General features: G+C 38.5%; 1 protein-coding gene across 2 annotated transcripts in view; it reads left to right on the forward strand.

The window, feature by feature from the left end:
* LOC117993827 (protein amalgam-like) overlaps positions 1-19,781 on the forward strand; it is a 200,907-nt gene that overhangs the window by 17,151 nt on the left and 163,975 nt on the right. For both annotated transcript variants that reach the window (XM_069507209.1, XM_034981696.2), the window contains exon 2: positions 4,225-4,437. In XM_069507209.1, the coding sequence (XP_069363310.1) occupies positions 4,368-4,437 (70 nt within the window). In that variant the 5' untranslated portion in view covers positions 4,225-4,367. The remainder of the gene's footprint in view (positions 1-4,224; positions 4,438-19,781) is intronic.

Raw genomic sequence — 19,781 nt, forward strand, 5'->3', positions numbered from 1 at the left:
CGCGTTGCCGCGCGGCACGGCTGGAGAGAATATTTTGAAGCGCACCGAAGCGACGCGCAGTGCAGTGACGCTAGTGCGACATACCCAGCGGCGCGGCGCGGCGCTTCAGTATGCGTACGTCGCTCGAATAAGATACACGCGCATCTTGTTAGGTATTTAAAGTACAGGCAAGAATCGGCAAGATAGACCTCAAAATAAATAACGTAGGTTTAATTTTTGACACATGACGTGTTCCTCATGCTCTTAGAAGTATATCCTCAAAGGTCCCAACCCCTAGGATGTCGGCTTCCCCCCTTCCCAGTGTCTAAATGTATAAATGTCTCTCCGAGCGTTATGAGAAAACATCAATGGTAAAAATAATCCTGATTAAATAACTATAATATATTATGTAGGTACATATTATACCTACCTACTTCATCTAGGTAGAATTAATAGTTTCGGAAATATGCCTACCTATTGTTGTACTTGTGTTTATATTATACTAGCTTATGCCCGCGACGTCGTCCGCGTGGACTACACAAATCTCTAACCCCTATTTTACCCCCTTAGGGGTTGAATTTTCATAAATCCCTTTTTAGCGGTTGTCTACGTCATATTAGCTAGTTAGCTAGCCAGCATGCCAAATTTCAGCCCGATCCGTCAAGTAGTTTGAGCTGTGCGTTGATAGATCAGTCAGTCAGTCACCTTTTTCTTTTATATAGGTATTTAGATATAATATGTACCTGTGTTTACCTGCCTATTTTATATATTCTATTGCACATAAAACAAAGACATTTTGCGAAAATGCTTTTTCTAATGTAATTTCCACAGAACCTAAGGGACTAGCTGATGCCCGCAACTTCGTTCGCGTAGATATAGGTTTTTTAAAAATCCCGTGGAACCTTTTTGATTTTCGGGATAAAACTAGCCTATGTGTAGGCACACATAGGCTACTTTTATCCTACAGGGTATAATCTATCTCAGGTATATAGGTACGAGTAGGTAATTCCCGGAAATGTGCTCACCTATAGAAAAATCTAAATCCACGCGGACGAAGTCGCAGGCATCATCTAGTTGCATTTTTTTTTAGATTTTTAATCCCGTGTGAACTCTTTGATTTTCCGGGATAAAAAGTTGCCTACCTCTGTCAATTCCCGGAATGCAAGCTACCTCTGGTCCAAACTTCATATAAATGGGCCTTTAACAATCCCGTGGAAATTCTTTCATTTTCCAGGATAAAAAGTAGCCTGTCCTTCCCCGGGATGTAATTCAACTTTGTACCAAATTTCATCAAATTCGGTTAAGCTGTTGAGCCGTGAAAAGCTAGTAGATAGACAGACAAATACACTTTTGCGTTGATAATAATATAAGTATGGATATGCATAAATATTTTTTTATAATTTCCATAAAAACTATCATCATCATCATCATCATCAACCGATAGATATGTCCACTGCTGGACATAGGTTTCTTGTAGGATTATATTACCGACCTGTGTGGTATACCTATTGTTTCTAATGTAATTTCCACAAAAACTATTAGGCAATCGCATAAAGAATTTTGTCTTTGACATTCTGAAGTAAATGTGAAATGGTACAGAGTCATTAAGAAGGCGAGGAAACAAAATGTGATATCCTTCTTGATGGCGTGACTTTGGTATGTCAGCAATCCATTTCTTCTTCTTTTTTAGGGTTCCGTACCTCAAAAGGAAAAACGGAACTCTTATAGGATCACTTTGTTGTCTGTCTGTCTGTCTGTCTGTCTGTCTGTCTGTCTGTCTGTCTGTCCGTCTGTCTGTCAAGAAACCTACAGGGTAGGTACTTCCCGTTGACCTAGAATCATGAAATTTGGCAGGTAGGTAGATCTTATAGCTGACATTTGGGGAAAAATCTGAAAACCGTGAATTTAGGGTTAGATCACACAAAAAAAATTAAATTGTGGTCATGAACTAATATTTTAGATTAGTATTTTCAACTTTCGAAGTGAGTGACTATACCAAGTGGGGTATCATATGAAAGGTCTTCACCTGTACATTCTAAAACAGATTTTTATTTATTTTTATGCATCATAGTTTTTGAATTATCGAAATCATACGACTGTAGTACGGAACCCTCATTGCGCGAGCCTGACTCGCACTTGGCCGGTTTTTTCTCTTCGATAATTCGTTCTTCTTCTGCACAACAAAGAAATAATAATCAAATCCTCTTCACTGTCGCTCATCTTGCGACGTTGTTGCTCGTACGCGAACGGGTGTAGAAGTGACGCGCAAGTGACGCGAGCTGCCGCGTACTGAAGTTGTAGTGCGGTAGGCACCGTCGAGCGGCCTGAGGTGAAGCGTTCTGCAGCCGGACTGAAGCGCCGCGCCGCGCCGCTCAGGTGCGTACGAACCTTAAGGGTTCCGTTTTTCCTTTTGAGGTACGGAACCCTAAAAACTATGGTTTATCTTTTAGCAATGAATAAGTGTGATATTAATCGCGACCCACCTTGTAACTTTGGAAGAGCAAAGATCCTTGAGTTTATGTGAATTTCTTATACAAATAGCACTTAGTACATCGCGACCAACGAACCAACAAAATATAATATAGCAATCATGTTTTTTAGGGTTCCGTACCTCAAAATGAAAAAAAAAGCCCTTATAGGATCACTTTGTTGTCTGTCGTGCGAGTGCAAGCTCCCGCAGATATCGTTCCACGCGCTCGTGTACTCCGTACGGATGTAGCACTCACACTAATGCAGATGGTGAACGCATGGCTAGTGTGGTCCGCTTCCTCGCGTCGCGCGCCCCTCTGTCGCCTAAAATGCTATTGTGACGCGTCTTGCGGTTAACTTCAAGAACGATTCAAGAATTGAATAAATCGCCCATCGCTTACTCGAGGTCGGAGATCTAAGCCTATCTATGGTTCGGAACGGAACGGATATCTGTACTTATAAAGGGGGGATGGTGGTACAAAAATAACCGTATATTTATTATCGCAGGCGGTTCCTTCCGTGTCTTTGATCTGTGTAACGATGTATGTATTGAGAAAACATCGCTTTATTTGTATTGGATGTTGATGATAGTCGATTTGTCTTTCTTAATGTAAACGATGATGTATATACGTTTGTTTAAAATATGTAGAATTAATCATGTGTTAATAGCCGAGCGTCGGCCTCATAGTCGGAAAGGCTGGGATTCGATACAGATACGCTGTACCTCCTCTTTCTACAACCGCACCGCGCGCCACCGCAAACAATTTCACCCTCACCACCTGTGCGTCTGGTGCAGTTCGACCGTCAGTGCCAGAGCCCTCTTTAGTTCCCACGCAGATACAAACAGTGAAATCAACTCCCATCGGCGGTGCTCCCACAAGATTACAACATGGGGTTATTCAAGGGGCGGACCAACTAATTCCTGAAAGGGTGAAAGGCCGAAAACGCTTCGGCAGTTCCTCTGGTGCTACAAATGTTCATGGGCGGCGGTATTCACTTAACATCAGGTGACCCGCCTGCTCGTTTGCACGCTATCTCTATTTTTTTTTAAAGTTTTAGGAGTGGCAGAAAATAATGTATACAATCGACCTTTAGAAAGAGATAGTGGTTTTGTAGAGCATTGTCTCTGTCGATGAGACCGACAAAACGTCACATATGTGTGACAGAGACAACGCTCTACAAAGCCGAAATCTCATCTTTCAATCTTCATTTTTTTTAATATTAAAAAATTTCGTTTTTGATTGTAAAACTTGATTCTTTGAACATCCAAAATGTGTCTCAACACCGATTTTGGGACGTGACAAGTATTTTAAACAAGTTTAAAATAAATAAATAAATCTTTTAATTTTTATTTTTAATTTTTTTTATTTACATGGCGGCCATTTTGAAAAAAAACCTGCTTTTAAACTAGCCATTAGACTAGAGTTAGGCCAATGAGGCAGTAAATACATATTTAGCGACCCGGCGTGCCTTATCTTAGCTACGTGCGTATCTGGCACAACGCACAAGTTGACCCGCCTATCTGTTTTATTGCTCTAAAATAGGAACAGGCTATGACTGCATCTTCGTAATATCATGCACTTTGAAATGCATTGACCGATTAAAAAATATGGGTTTATGATTTCCGCATAGATAAAATCTGATTTTAAAATTGGAACACGAGTGTGGAATATGCACAGATAAAAAGAACATATTTTAAAAATGGAACGCATTTTTTTTAAATACGATAGGTAATAAAAAAATAAGCTAGTTTTAATATTATTTTTTATTCCACAGATCAACGAAAACCAAGTGCCTGTATAAGGAAGCTAGTGATGTGCCTTGAGTGACAGTGTTGCCAGTGCCTAGTACTAAATATAATATTTTTATATTTAACCTATTACCAGTGGTATATAGTTAACGGTTCTAACCAGTGATATATGATGGAGTTGACAAGGATGTCTATGTGTTTGGCGCTCTTCGTGCTGGCCTGCATCTCACATTGTTCAGGTATTTTTTTTTAATAATGCATGCAAAGGTTACATAATATATAAGTCCCGCAAATTGCTATTGCGCTGAAACCATGTCTCATTAACATCGAAATGACGTCGTTTATAGCCGAAATAAAAATATACCAGCAGCTCAAAACTTCAGTGCTGACGTCACTAAAATGGCGGCCACGCGCATTAGCAATTTGCGGGACTTATAAATCAGAACGCTAGCATAGAGTAAGGATAGCACATATTATGTTAACCTCAAGAGTACGCATATACTTACAGTACCTTTAGCAGATTTGTCAGGTCTCAACGACAGAGACAATGCTCTACAAATCTGCTGTCTCTGCGTGCACGGGTGACGTGTGGATGTGCGGGGTGTTCCCCGCCTCATACCTCAATTGCCATCTCGACCTGTCGCGTTCTTTCTGTTACATAATAACTTTGGTCAACGCCACATTTTTCCGTTGTTTCATGACAAAAACCGGCTGGCCTCGATACAACGATGTTTTGCGATAGGTAATTTAAAATCTAGCGTAAAGCGGTTTCAGAAATAGTCTAGGTACTTAGTCATCCTACGTTTTTTGCGTATAACTATTTCTGTTCAATGACTGCGCGAGGAAAATATGATAAAAAAAAGTAGGTCGGTGAATTTTTGCTTCGTTAGAATTCGTTAAAATTTGTTGACGAAGTCGCGAGAATAAGCAAGTTTATATACATACTAGCTTGTGCTCGCGACTTCGTCTGCGTGGACGAAGTATGACAAATTTCAAACCCCTATTTCACTTCAGAAATTTCAAAAATCCTTTCTTAGCGGATGTCTATGTCATAATAGCTATCTGCATGCTGAATTTCAGCCAGATCTGTCCATTCGTTTGAGCTGTGCGTTGATAGATCCGTCAGTCAGTCAGTCCTTTTATATAATAGACTAGCTTATGCTCGCGACTTCGTCCGCGTGGACTACAAAATTTCAAAACCCTATTTCACCCCCTTAGGAGTTGAATTTTCAAAAATCCTTCCTTAGCGGATGCCTACGTCATAATAGCTATCTGCATGCCAAATTTTAGCCCGATCCGTCCAGTAGTTTGAGCTGTGCGTTGATAGATCAGTCAGTCAGTCAGTCAGTCAGTCAGTCAGTCAGTCAGTCACCTTTTCCTTTTATATATTTAGATAAGTACCTACCGTAAAAAATCGCGACTACTCTCAAAGTCAAAGTCAAAACTCTTATTCAAAGTACTTAGGTAAACAAATTACACTTTTTGATAGTCGGTTTGCATTTTGTAAGATGATGATAATAGGTATAGATAGTGGTGATAATTTTTACGCGAACTTAAAACTAAAGCTACGAGGGTTCCAAACGCGCCCAGGTCTGAGAAGAGCCCACAACAAACTCAACAAACAAACAAACTCGACTTTTTCAAGTAGGTGCCGAATAATAAAGTTTCGCCATACATCAAGTTAGAAGCCTACGCGATACTAACACATGTCATAATAATTGAATAAACATAATATCATTAACCTAATGGCGGATCTACAAGCGATTGTTTTTATCTGCTTTAAATGAGACGAAATCCCACACGTTCTGTGATTTGTGCTACAAATATTGTATTATACACCTTCGTACAAATAGGTTAACCACACTTAGAGATTCGTGAGGGCTGTCCTGATTAAAAATGTTGCAGTTTTACTAAACAGAATATCACAACATCACAAACTTCGTCACTGGCAGTAAGCGGGCTGTAGCTTAGAGCGTCGGGCGCGATCCCAGGAGACGCGGGTTCGATTCCTGCCGGTTCGCAATTTTTGATGTGTACCTATTTAAAATTATTTAGAAAATTCCTTCAAGTGTAGGTGAAACACTATAAAAATTATAAAAAACAGAATATATTAATTTTGGACATGAAAAGAGCCTCCCCGCGTGGTACTCAGGAGAAGACCCTCAATTTAATAAACACTGAGAAAGATGATGATGATGACACTGATCAAATCAGGAATGAGGAGATCCGTAGGAGAACTAGAGTAACCGACATAGCTCAACGGATTGCGAAGCTGAAGTGGCAATGGGCAGGGCACATAGTTCGTACAACCGATAAACGTTGGGGTACCAAGGTGCTGGAATGGCGACCTCGCACCGGAAGACGCAGCGTTGGAAGACCCCCCACTAGGTGGACGGACGACATCAGACGAGTCGCAGGGAGCCGCTGGATCCAGGCGGCGCAAGACCGTGGCGTGTAGAAGTCCCTACAAGCGACCTATGTCCAGCAGTCGACGTCTATTGGTTGATGATGAGAAAGATATTATTTTTGACAAACACAACATCCCTTTTTCCTCAGTAGTGAGCCGGCGATGGGTTGATCATGATGATGATGATGATTATTACTTTTGCTTCATCATTCAAGTTTGTATTCCAATGCGTACAAATTAGTTCGACCCGATTATGACTCTATAAAAAACCTAACGGTATTCCCGAACGATACACAAAAAGACCTTTGATTGAATATGACAGCTGTCATGTTCACAGGAGTGTTTGACATGACCTGTCATCGCTAAGGGCTATCAAATTCAAAAGCTATCCTAATCATAGTCCTAATATGGTCCTAATCCTTTAATAGAAGTACAGATTAAATATGCTTTGGTGGCTGGCATTATAAAAACAGGATAAAAGTCATAAGGCGTTTTAGAAAATTTAGTAGGCAGAATCTTTTCTCAGGTCTTTAGGGTCCCGTAGTAAACAAGGAACCCTTATAGTTTCGTCATGTCCGTCCGTCCTCGGTTAATCTCAGAGACTATTAGTGCCAGAAATCTGTAATTTGGCATGGGTATAAATATTAATCACCCCGACAAAGTGGTGAAATTAAATTGTCATAGGTACTACCTTACCTACGTATATTTAGCTGTCGGATCTTATAACAACAGTGGCCCTACCGCGGTTGTTTGACAGCTACAATGTCACGATCGCAATCATCTCTGATTGGTTAATGCCCGCTCACTATTGGCCACAATGCATTGTTGCAACAAGAATCGCACAAATTCAGCCAATCAGAACAATTGAGATTGTAATAATGATTGATGCAGGTTTAAGACAATCGCCCATATCGCCCTACTGTACTAATGCCAAAATGTCGTGACAGAATCGAATAAATACACCTCGGTAGAGCTCAGCTAAATGTCTACCTAATATCCGCTAAAATCTAGCCAGATATTAATTAGCGGGCCCGCCCTATTACAGTTCAAGAACCTTTTAGCCTCCAATTAATTAGGAACACTACTTGACTTTTTTTATAGAAAAAAAACCAGTGATAGCTAATGGTTAAGATATTGGCTTCATATCCGGAAGGTCGGCAGTTCGATCCCGGGCACGCATCTCTAACTTTTCGGAGTTATGTGCGTCTTAAGCAATTAAAAAAAAAACACTTAATTAAAAATCGACAAATTAATGGTACCCATTTTATACTAAATCATTTGTAAACATCACTTGCTTTAAGGCCGAGGAATTAGAATACATCTGAAGTAAGTAACTTACATGATTAACTTACGGCATTTACTAACGAACAGTACGCGGCCGAAAGTAATGTACATCGGCCATTAGACTGACATTTCGGCTTTGTAGAGCGTTGTCTCTGTCACTCATACCTATATGACATTTTGTCGGTCTCAACGACAGGGATAACGCTCTACAGATCTGCTATCTCCTTCTAAAGGTCGATGTACATTACTTTCTGCCACGTACTGTGAATCTAGTCTTCGTCTAGTAGTGAATGTCTATCGGTTTTTTTTAAAAGAATATTAGCCATGTTAAACGATTAATATTCTCCTTTCCTCTCCAACTAAGTGGCAAGCTTGTGCTAGGAGTAGGTACGACAATAGTGCAACGGGCGCGGAGTTTGAACCGTCAACCATTTTCGGTTTTCAGTCCACTCCTTTACTCGTTGAGCTATTGAGGCTACATTTTATACCTATAAAAGCTAGCCCTTGAATGCGATCTCACCTTATTGTAAGTGAAGATGCAGTCTAAGATGGTAGCGGGCTAACCTGGAAGAGGTATGGAATGTGGCGGAACGCTATAGATTGCTTGGGCGGTACGGCTTTGCCGGTAGGGTGGTAACTAGCCACAGCCGTAGCCTCCTACCAGCCCAACGTTGACACGAGTAAGCAAATATGAATTAGAAGACACCCTTGTCAGTTAGTTAGTTGGAGTTCAAGCACCTCTCCAATTAATTAGGAACACTACCTGCCGAGCATTATCAACTATATTATCAGCCGAGACATATTTTGTGGACACGTAGAGGCGCGAAATGCGGATATGGTATTCAGTTGCCAATGCAATTCTTTCTACGCAGTGATCGTAACTCTGAGCTTTCTTATGAGGCCCATCATGGTTAGCGACCATGTCTCGGATCCATATGTCATCACTGGCAACACGCACTGTTCCAAGACTTTGGTCTTCAAGCACTGAGGAATTTTGGAAAAGAAGACATCTCAAAGCTTCCTGAACGCTGCCCAACCGAGTTGGAAGATCCCCCACTAAGAGTCACTGGATGACGGCGGCGCAAGACCGTGGCGTGTGGAAGTCCCTACAAGAGACCTATGTCCAGCAGTGGACGTCTGTCGGTTGATGATGATGATGCAGTGATCGTATTTAAGTACGTGGTCCTAGATTCCGTTTTCAGGAGCGGGTCTCTGATCTGGTGTGGTGAGAGGCTTCGGCCTTGACTAGTTACCGCTCTAAGTCTAGCGGCAAAGATAGAATCAAGTGATTCAACATTTCGAAAGGATAGTGCGTAGAATTCACTCACTCACTCACTATAGTTCACTCTGAGTATGGTTTAAGTACGGTAAACCCTTTTGACACAATAGTCGACACAGTTGACAATATCATGGCGAGTTCTTTCTCAATTAATACTACAATTTCTAAGCCTCAATAGCTCAACGGTTAGAGGATCGGACTGAAATCCGAAAGGCCACCGGTTCACACCCCGCCCGTTGCACTATTGTCGTACCTACTCCTAGCACAAGCTTAACGCTTAGTTGGAGGGGAAAGGGAAATATTAGTTGTCAGGGTAATTTTTATAAAGGTTTTTTTTAACATGCCACATCCATGTACGTTTTGCGTTAATGAGCATGGTATCGTGTTTTATAGGTGGGAATAAAATGTTTATCACATACATAATTATCCGCTTAGTGGCATTTCCACTCGACATACGTGTTCTTACGTCATTCACGTCGAGCTCTGTGCGGAGTGTCTCTATGTGCTCACCAGACACGTGGAGATCTGTAGGAGAGCTAGAGTAACCGACATAGCTCAGCGATGTACATTGAACAAGAAGAACCGAAGAAGTAAAGAGTGGTATCCGTTCGTAATAAAAAATAAATATGTGTTCCTACTTTCTACATATAATTAACTAGCTGATGCCCGCGACTTCGTACGCGTGGATTTAGGTTTTTAAAAATCCTGTGGGAACTCTTAAATTTTCCGGGATAAAAAGTAGCCTATGTCCTTCCCCGGGTTGCAAGCTACGTCAAAATCGGCTGAACGGTTGAGCCGTGAAAAGCTAGCAGACAGACAGACAGACAGACAGACACATTCGCATTTATAATATTAGTATGGATTAGCTTGGCTCCGAACTATGCTAGTAATTTTAAAAACATAAAATAGAATATTACCAAGGCAATTACCATAGTAATACCGTATTCAATCGAGTACAGTTCGGTCACCCAACGGTTGAACGAGTGATTTATTGAGCGAGTGAGCGGATTAGCTGAACGAAGCATTGTGTGTATTGTAATGCGACCGATTGTTCGTCCAGTAATGTAACAATACTTGCGTAATTCGCTTTACATTCATGAATCTTTATTGTTAAACGCATTTAGTGCATTTTAAACTCGGATTTTTGATTATGAATTTTTGAAAATAATACAAGAAGAAGAAGCCTTAATATAGAGAATTTTTATTCAAATTTCCACGGTATCTGTATGCGCCTCTTATATCAAGCAAGCACACAGCGAGGAAAACGCTAGTTTACCTCGCTGTAGTGAGATGAAAAGTTGTGTTTTGCACGGCTGCAAATTTATTTGCGCTCGAGCCTTTGAATTTCTCGCTACGCTCAGGATTCTATAGGATATAACCTCGGAATCCTTCGCTGGCTCGGATTTTTTTTCTTCTTTATTTATTTAGGGGCTTTTATATTTATATACATGTCAGCCCCAAGGCTCGGAATTACAATACAAACTCTCGCGACAAAATAACAATTTTGCAGCCTTCCATAACAAATATTTAACTATTGATCTTCAAAAACTTAAACAAAGTAACAGAAGGGCAAACTTAACTTAACGTCTACTTATATCTACTAGTAATAGTAACAAGTTCTACTACATTCCCTCGTCCAAGCTTCGAGCAGCTGATTGCGATATGGTTTCACAATATTCTAATTCGTGTTGTAATCTCGCGTGTTATGGACATCAGAAGTTCATGTTTATATTCTACGTTTATAATATGTTATCATAATCATAAGTAATGGCCATTGTCAAAATATTTATCTCTTTTTAACCGACTTCAAAAAAGGAGGAATTCGTCCGAATCTTTGTTTTTATTTAATTTTTTTACTAGATATTTATTTTTTACTAGATGATGCTCGCGAATTCGTTCGCATGGATTTAGGTTTTTAAAATCCCGCGGGAACTTTTTGATTTTCCGGGATAAAAAGTAGCCTACGTCCTTCCCCGGGATGTAAGCTGACTTTGTACCAAATTTCATCAAAATCGGTTTTACTGTTAGACCGTGAAAAGCTAGCAGACAGACAGACACAATTTTGCATTTATAATATTAAGTATAGATGTATGTTCCCCGATTACTCGAAGACGCCTGAACCGATTTGGAAAGTTCTTTTTTTGTTTGAAAGGGTATACTTCCGAGAGATAATACAAATGTTATATTATTGTTTGGGGACAGTTTACAAGTCAAAAAACAACAGATTGTAAAATGCATTCAAAAATTATTGCTCCTACATGAGAAAACAAAATGTAAATTTGTTTTGTGTGCTTTTCCTTATTCTGGTACATTAAACAAACAACAAAATGATAAAATACATACTTTAAATTTGAAAATGTATAATCTCACTAAACATTATAGTGAAGCTATTTTTTATTTTGACATTAATAGTATTAAATTGACTAATAAGTTTAAATTGACCGGAGACAGTATGTATCTGCCGAAGAGATGTAAGATGCATATTGCCTCACTATTAGCACATAATTTAAATGATTCAGTTACAAGTGTTGTAACAAACTCTTTTGACTCTTATACAAACTGTACTTCTAGTACAAATATTTATAATATTGACTCAAGTACTTCTAGTACAAATATTTATAATATTGACTCGAGTACTTCTAGTACTAATTTTTCTATTATTGACTCGAGCAATAGTGTAAGTACTATTAGGAACCCTATTGCTTGTTTAAACTAGACAGTAAGACAACGGAGGAGCCCTGTCACATGAAAAATGTACATCAAAGTATACAGAGCTTCACCGGCAAAGAATTAGAAATTGCAAGTTGTTGCAAAAAATCTAATGTTATCAATCTGGTGCACCAAAACATTCAATGTATCAGAGGGAAAGATCTGGAAATAGAACTTTTTTTGAATAATTTCAATATTGATATTTTATGTATAACTGAGCATTGGTTAAAAAATCATGAGTATACATTCAATTTTGGTAATCACCAGGTTGGTAGTTCGTTCACCAGAACCAATGCGATTCATGGCGGCTCGTTAATTTTGCTTAGCAAACAATTAAAATTCAAGAATCGAAATGACATAGAGAGCCTGTCTGTTGAGCGAACAATAGAACTATCCTCAGTTGAACTTGAGCAATTCATTGTTGTGTCTGTATATAGACCACCCTTGTCTAACTTTGATCTTTTTGAAAAGGTAATGGATGAAGTCTTATTCAAAATCTCAAAATCAAATAAAAAGCTGATTGTGTGCGGAGACTTTAATGTAAATATTTTGGAAAGTAGCCCTTTAAATGGCAAATTATTAAATCTTTTCAAATCCTACAACCTATCCAACATGTTTATGGAGCCTACAAGAATAACTGTAACTAGCGCCACATGTATAGACAATATTTTTACAAATATAAATCCAATTACTAAAACCATAATTAGAAAATTGGATTCGGATCATTGTGGACAGTTGATCCAGTTTGAAAATTTGAAGAAAAAAAATTCTAAACGTAGAATAACCTTTGTACCAGTAACGTCTGACCGAATTGAGAATATGAGACTAAGCCTTATAAAACACCTTCCATTTTTGTCAAATGGGTTTAGTCCTGATGAAATGTATAATACATTTTTTAATATATTCAATACTATATTTAACTCAATATTCACCAGTAAATCGGTCTTGACTACTGATGCAAAAGTTTTTAGTGAATGGGCAACAGTAGAACTACATAAAAGTAGACAAAAACTATATGAATTGTATGCGGAGCGACAATATGATACTGGTGACGAATTCAAGCAGTACGTTCAACTGTTTTCCAAAAAGTTTAAGAGAGATTGCATTGCAGCCAAGTCAAAATATATCCAGGCAAAAATTAAAAACAGCTCCAATGTAGTAAAAACTACCTGGAAAATAGTTAACGAAGAAACAGGAAGAGTGACACATAAAACTTGTAATTTTGAACTAAAATATCATGACAAGTTGATTACGTCAGACCCCGAGGTTGCAACCGTTTTCGAGACCTTCTTTACAGATATTCCTGTTTCTACTACAAAATCATTGAACTCTTCAGCAGCCGCCGCTCTCTCACTATTGGAGGATAACGTGCCTGAATGTAATAAAATGTTTGAATTCAGTCACGTTAGTTGCTCTGACGTTATCAAAGCTTTTAAATTAATTAATAACAAGAAAACAAATGATCTGTGGGGCATTTCCGTTAACGTTGTGAAATCATTAATTGATATTGTTGCACCCGAGTTAGCATTAATATTCAATAATTGTGTTGACTGTGGTGAGTTTCCAGACTTAATGAAACATAGTAAAATAATTCCATTATTTAAATCAGGTAGTACTAGTGACCCCACTAACTTCAGACCGATATCTGTACTACCCACTTTTAGTAAAATCTTTGAAAAAATAATTTTAACTCAACTGCTTAATTTTTTCAACATTAATGATTTATTTCACACCAAACAGTTTGGTTTTACACGGGGTCGCTCAACAACCGATGCTGGTGTTGAGTTAATACTAAATATATTTGAAGCCTGGGAGGAATCACGTGATGCGCTTGGCGTTTTATGTGATTTATCCAAGGCTTTCGACTGCGTTGATCATGAAACATTGGTCGCGAAATTGCACCATTATGGAATTAGGGGTGCAGCATTGGAATTGATGAGTTCTTACCTAAATGATAGAATACAAAGGGTAGACGTGAATGGAAAGCGATCTCCCGGATCCGTTGTAAAAATGGGGGTGCCACAAGGTTCCATCTTAGGACCTTTTCTGTTCCTTATTTACATCAATGACCTTCCTTACCTCGCTAAGGACAATTACGGGATAGTCTTGTTTGCTGATGATACATCACTTTTATTTAAAATCAATCGATACTTAACAACTTTTGATGAAGTAAACAATTCTCTCACCAAGTTAGTACAGTGGTTCGAAGCTAATAACCTGCTTCTCAACGGGAAAAAGACAAAGTGTATTAAATTCACTTTACCAAATGTTAAGCAGGTGAAAACCACTGTGCAACTTAATAATGAGGAATTAGATTTAGTGGATACCGCTATTTTTCTTGGAATAACGTTAGATGCAAAACTTCAATGGGGCTCTCATATAAATAACTTATCGAACAGACTTAGTTCTGCCGCATATGCGGTAAAAAAGATTCGCCAGTTGACAGACATAGAAACTGCGAGACTAGTATATTTTAGTTACTTTCACAGCATTATGTCATATGGTATATTATTATGGGGTAATGCTGCTGATATTAATTCTATTTTTGTGCTGCAGAAAAGGGCTGTTCGAGCCATATACAGTATGGGGCCACGAGAGTCGCTGAGAACTAAATTTAGGGAAGTTAAAATTATGACAGTGCATAATCAATATATTTTTGAAAATTTACTGTACGTACATAAAAACATAAATAATTTAAAAAAAAAAAGTGACTGTCATAATATAAATACTAGAAATAAAAATAAACTTGTAATTCCCGCCTCTAGGCTCAGTAAAGTTAGCAATTCATTTGCTCGTAATTCCATACGTTTCTATAATAAGCTTCCAGAAGACATATTGGAGATGTCTCTCAACAAGTTCAAAGTTTTCATAAAACGTAAACTAATTGAAAAATCCTATTACAATGTAAAGGATTATTTAAATGATAAGCAAGCTTGGGAATGAGTTGCTTAACGACTTTGTGATAGTTCTAATAAGTTTCAATAATTTTGTAAAGTGGTGATAATAAAAAGAATACCCGGCTGAGTTTGTTGTGGGCTCTTCTCAGACCTGGGCGCGTTTGGAACCCTCGTAGCTTTAGTTTTAAGTTTGCGTTATAATTATCACCACTATATTATCTTACAAATCTAACACTATACCAGACAATCAATAAGAGTAATTTATTACCTATTTTGAATAAATCATTTGACTTTGACTTTGACTTTGATAGTTCCATATAAATTTGATGAAGATCTGATGAACATCTTCAAAGATAGAGATTGGAACTCATCAACGGATAAGAGCAAATTGCTCGCGATCAGTGTAATATAGGGTTCGCGAAGGGTGCCAACGGGACCCTATAAAACCTCCGCTGTCCGTCCGTCTGTCAGCGGGCTGTATCTCATGAACTGTAATAGATAGAGAGTTGAAATTTTCACAGAACGTGTATTTCTCATTTGCCGCTATAATAACAAATAATGTTTTTTTTTAAACAAATAAAATGTAAATAAACAAATGCATAAAGCCTAACTAGTGGTTAAGACGTCGGGAGGTCTAAGGTTCGATCCCGGGCACACAACTCTGAGTTATATGCTTTAACGGTGAAGGAAAACACGTGAGGAAACCTTCATGTCTGAGAGTTCTCCATAATGTTATTAAAGTTGTGTGAAGTCTGCCAATCCGCACTTGGCCAGCGTGGTGGACTATTGCCAAACCCTTCTCATTCTGAGAGAAGACCCGTTTTCAGTAAAGGCAGTGAACTAACGATGGGTTGACAATGATGATGACATTGAACTTTATCTCCACTGCGTAAAATACAATTTTCCTTGAACCTAACATTCATTGTCTTAAATTATAAAGTAAAGTAAAATGGTCCACTTTTGGCGTGCTTTAAGCCCGGAAGACGCTTATCAGCAATTTCATAACAAAGATAAAAAAATTCTTCGTCCACTACTACTTGATTACGATAAGGTCTGGTGTCGAGTTGTGATCGAGAGAGTGAAATAGTTGAAGAAATTTATCTTGTACACAATCTCTAAAGTCTAAACTAAACTAAATGAACTGGTCTAAATCTAGTGCTATAAGGTGCTCTCCTTTTCCGCAAGCAACTTTATGGCAGGGATAGCAATAGATTTAGATCCTTTGTTACTCTCCAGATCTTTAACTATACCCATGCAAAGAATGTGCGATGTGATTGAAGGACAAACCAACAAACCAATAAAAACTCAATTTCGCATTCGGGTGTAATATTATGGATAGTTTTTCCTTTTTTGAACTACTCACTTTTCTTCAGGTTTTTTCCTTTTCTTTCTTCTTCATCGAGTTCCACGGGTAGTGGGTTCGATTAAAGCCGCTTGCAACACAACAGCGTCGCCTCAGTAGGTGTTTGCTTAGGACTTGGAACATGCCACAAACATGCTTTATCTATTATCTAGAGAGTATGTTATACTTACTAGACACATACATACTCTGTTTCTTTGCAATCACCAACTAAGTAAATATAAGTCAGATACTAATCACTAGTGTCATGATTTTCAAATAATAATTTATCGTTTGGGTCAAATCACATACTTTTTACAACTGCATTATGATTTAGGAATAATCTCATTGGATGAAATTTCAAAGAGGCTGTCATTGGTGGGTTGTTTTCGATTCAGACCAATGGCATACACTTTGCATTTATCTGTGTAATGAATGAAAAAAAGAAACGTGACGTTTGGTCGGCATAAATGGCGTTTTCTAAGTTAGTTCGTTTGATGCTTTAGAGCTGGGAGGTAATCTCAAAAAGTGTAAAGTATTGTTGTAAGTGGTGAAAAAATGTAAAAGAAGTATTTCATGTGTTTCAATGAGTTATCTCATAAGTATTTACGAGTGTATTGAATTAAACATCTGATATCGACGTTGAAGAAGGCATATTCTTTATACTAGGTACCCATATTATCAATAACTTCGACTTCGTCCGCGTGGATTTCCGTAGCTTTAAAAAAAATCCCGTGGGAACTCTTTGATTTTCCGGGATAAAAAAAAAAGATTCCGACGAATTGAGAACCTCCTCCTTTTTTTGAAGTCGGTTAAAAAGTAGCCTATGTCACTATGGCCACTCTCCAGGTCTTTATTTCTCATGCAAAATATCACGTCGATCCGTTGCTCCGTTGTGACGTGATTGAAGGACAAACCAACAGACAAACAAACACACTTTTGCATTTATAATAAGGGTACCTACATCATCATGATCAACACATCGCCGGCTCACTACTGAGCACCTGTACAATAAGAAAGGTTTATAGCATATTCCGTTCCGTTCCGCTCAGTGCGGAGGCAGAATTCACTCACTTAAGAGAACTGTGAAATAATTATGTGCTTAAAACGCACGTAATATCTCCGAAAAGTGCATGCCCGGGATCGAACCCGAGATGTCTCAGTGACATTCAGCCGGGGTGTCACAAAGCCCTAGAGACCGACTGTGCAAAGAGAGGTGTGTATATGTGTAGCGCTGCGTCATCAGTTCTCTTTGCTTAGCTTGTATGACGCAGGCTGTAATTGCCTTTAGTGCTTAGTACTTACTTACGTTGGAACTAGTTTATAGCGTTCCTAAAACCTATGAGTGGAAAAATTATTAGGTACTAGATGGTTCCCGCGACTTCGTCCGCGTAGATTTAGGTTTTAACAAACTCCCGTGGGAACTCTTTGATTTTTTGGGATATAAAGTAGCCTATGTCCTTTCCCGGGATGTAAGCTAACTCTGTACCAAATTTCATCAAAATCGGTTAAACTGTTGGGCCGTGAAAAGCTAGCAGACAAACAGACAGACAGACACACTTTCGCATTTATAATATTAAGTATGGATGTTAGGCATGATGCTCACTGCTGGTATCAAAATCTTGCTTCAAAAAAAATTATATTCGGGCGAAAGACTGACTCCCCATAGCACAGGAAATCCTAGTTTGGGGGCCAGGAACGCTAAATCGTTTGGCGGCACGGCTTTGCCGGTAGGATGGTGACTAGCCACGGCCGAAGCCTCCCACCAGACCAGAAATTTAGAAACTATAAAATTCCAAACCCCTGCCAGGAATCGAACCCGGGACCTCCCACTAACAAGACCACAGCGCTTACCACTGCGCCAGGGAGGTCGTCCAAGTTATACGTACAGTACGCGACCGAAAGTAATGTACATCGATCTTTAGAAGGAGATAGTAGATTTGTACAGTGTTGCCCCTGTCGTTGAGACCGACCGCAAATTCTGTGTTTCAAACGTTAAATTTGAATTTAATAAATTATAGAAGTCCTGTTGAAAACCAAAATTTAGCAGGTTCTCTGTAGTAGGTACTTGAAGACAAATATTTCCATATAATTTTTTTGCCAAGTCAGAAATTTTAGTATTAAATAATTCGTTTTAGACCTTTATTTCGGCTTATTTCAAGATTTTATTTGATCGAGTGAAGTACTTCCTATTGTGTATCAAAGTAACACATTCTTTAGACAATGTCTTTAGGTATATTGTATATTTTTAGCAAGGCCATTATTTAATAGTAAATACCTAAAACATTTGATCTAGCAAACCAGTTTTTTCCGCTTAGCCTCGGTGACTCGCCTTAAGGCTGATGTACATTACTTTGACTGCGTACTGAACGCTCTATAGAGCTCAGCTTAGATCGGTAGATGCATATAAACTGTCACTTTTCTCTAAACCTTTGCAAAGGGCACACTTGCATTGTACCCGGTAAGTGGTGACGCAACTGTTGTGTACATAACGTGCTGAACAAACGATGCTGAGCGCAAGTTATTTATGTTTGCTTGTTCTTTGGAAATTGCATTTTCCATCATCTCTCTTTTATACTCCCAAAATGATAGAAAAACTTTAAAAATAATGTTTTCACTTGTCATGCTCGTAAAGTTCTACTTTACGCTGGCTGTAAGCACACTTAAACTGCTTTTCATGCTCTTGTGCATAAAGTGTTTATAGGTAAACAAGAATCTATCTGATGACACACGGATGATACAAAAAAATTGTAAGTAGGTATCTATGTAATTTCTATAGTGCCAGTAATATTTTGCTCTTACCATACCAAAATTGTTCGAATTGGACAGACATAGACTACTTTTATCCCGGAAAATCAAAGTTTCCACGAGATTCTTAAAGGCCCGTCTGTTTATCCGATTTATATATAATATTATGAAGTTTGATACAAAGGTAGCTTGCATCCCGGAAATTGACATAGGCAACTTTTTATTCCGGATAAAAAAAAATTTGGGAAATCGGTCCAGAAACCTGGAAAAAATCGATGTACATACCTACATAAATAAAAAAATTGAAAAAAAACGGGCCGAGTTGAGAACCACCTCCTTTTTGGAAGTCGGTTAAAAATGAAAGAGTTCCCACGAGATTTTTAAAAATCTAAATCCACGCGGACCAGTCGCGGGGATATTTGATTTGATTTGAACTGACTTCAAAAATAGACCCAGTTGCTTATCTATATGTACCTTATACTTAATATTATAAAAGGTAAAGTTTGTAAGTTTGATTGTAGAGAGTAAGTAATCTCTGGAACTACTGAACCGATTTTGAAAATTCTTTGACCAGTAGAAAGCTACATTCCTGAGTGACATAGGTTATATTTTATTTACAAAACATTTCAATAAGCTACTAGTGCGAAGCCGGGGCGAGTCGCTAGTGTTATAATATGATTGATACGTCAGTCTGTATGTATCTCTTTTCAAATGTGTATATGATGATTTATGGTAACTTTCCCCTTATGTTAGTTGTGGTGATGAATTTTACCCCATTTGTTATTGTAAATCCCGTTAAATTGCATATGTTCATGTTGATCTCTCGTTAGGCGTATTGTTTATATTACACGCACATAATTTCTATTTTTCACCGATCGCATTGACGCCGTATTGTTTGGTTTGGAATGCGCAGACGCAGC

This window comes from Maniola hyperantus, chromosome 25, assembly GCF_902806685.2.
Source record: "Maniola hyperantus chromosome 25, iAphHyp1.2, whole genome shotgun sequence".
Taxonomy (NCBI): domain Eukaryota; kingdom Metazoa; phylum Arthropoda; class Insecta; order Lepidoptera; family Nymphalidae; genus Maniola; species Maniola hyperantus.